Below are 1,201 nucleotides of genomic sequence, written 5' to 3'. Positions count from 1 at the left end.
AAGGACCTCCACCACGGCCTCTTCCAGGGCTGTGTCGGCGCTGGCGGGCGAGACGAGGAGGGTGAGACCCCCGGCACAGCCGCGATGTGTCACCCCCAGCAGAGCCTGGAAACCCCTTTTGTTCCTCTCCTCCTACCCTAAAAACACCCCGGAAAGGGAAAAGATTTCACCCACCCGGGGCCACCAAAACCAAGCGAGGAAAAAGCGAGGCTTTGGGTGGGTGGCCCCAGTTGTCCCCATGTCCCCTCCCCGGCTCACCTGGGCAGGACGTGGTGATCGACCAGCGTCAGGGAGAGCAGCCCAGCACGGTGCAGCCCCCCCAGATCGATCTCATCCCGAAAGATGAGGGAGGCAGCAGGGATGTTCTGCTCCCGCAGCAGGAACGTCGTCTCCGTCCGGAGGGCAAAGTCAGAGCGAGGGATGTTCAACACCGGGATGAAGGCGGCTTTGGGAGCCGGGGAGGTCTGTGGCCGGGGGGGTGACACCCGGTGAGGCGTCCCCCAAAGCCACCGTTTGTTCCCAAGGCAGCGGGTGAGCCTCACCTTCGCCAGGAAATAAGCCAAAGCCAGGGCTGAGACGGTGGAGTCCAGGTCACAGGCCTCGTTGCCCATCACCACGTGGATCTCCTGGTGATGCTGAACGTGCTCCTGCCGGGGTTGGAGGTGTCAGGTGTGGCAGTGACATGTCCCCATCCTCCAAAGACCCCTTGGGCTGGTCCCTTCCCCTTCCCTGCCCTCAAGGGGACATGCCAGTGTCCCCGGAGTAACTCATCACAGGTGCCACCCACCAGCACCCTTCATGGATCCATTTATGGCACAAAAACTCATGGTTTTGGGGTACATGTGTGAAAGTGGGTTGCATCGGGGTCCCAGGGGGATGGGAAAACCCAGCTCAGCCATGGGGACCTTCCCACCCCAGGAGCCGTTAGTTCAAACCCCAGTTCAAAGTGGTTTTTCCAGAGGTGGTGAGAAGCAGGAAGCCCACGGAGGCAGTTTGGGGCTGGCTGACCCCAAAACCCCACATTTCACCCCTTTTTTTCTTGCCTGCAGCAGCAAGAAAAAAAATGTCACCCATGTCACCCCACAAATTCCCCATCCCTGGCTGCTGGCCTCCATCCTGTCAAGCTCGAGGGAGCCACCCAGGCCCTTTTTGGGTGACATTTATTTCATGCCATCACCCAGATTTGCTCATTTATTCGGTA

At 59.7% G+C, this 1,201-nt stretch overlaps 1 protein-coding gene across 1 annotated transcript in view; it reads right to left on the bottom strand.

Moving 5' to 3' along the window:
* The window catches only part of PRUNE1 (prune exopolyphosphatase 1), a gene marked incomplete at its 3' end in the record, with an annotated part of 1,292 nt that extends 648 nt beyond the window's left edge, over positions 1–644 (bottom strand). The window contains 3 exon segments of the mRNA XM_029085007.1: positions 2–40; positions 259–464; positions 543–644. Of these exon segments, the coding sequence (XP_028940840.1) occupies positions 2–40; positions 259–464; positions 543–611 (314 nt within the window).
* Between the last annotated feature and the right edge of the window lie 557 nt (positions 645–1,201).

Source organism: Antrostomus carolinensis, unplaced genomic scaffold, assembly GCF_000700745.2.
Source record: "Antrostomus carolinensis isolate BGI_N321 unplaced genomic scaffold, ASM70074v2 scaffold28455, whole genome shotgun sequence".
Lineage (NCBI taxonomy): Eukaryota > Metazoa > Chordata > Aves > Caprimulgiformes > Caprimulgidae > Antrostomus > Antrostomus carolinensis.
This window is presented reverse-complemented; position numbering and strand designations above follow the sequence as displayed.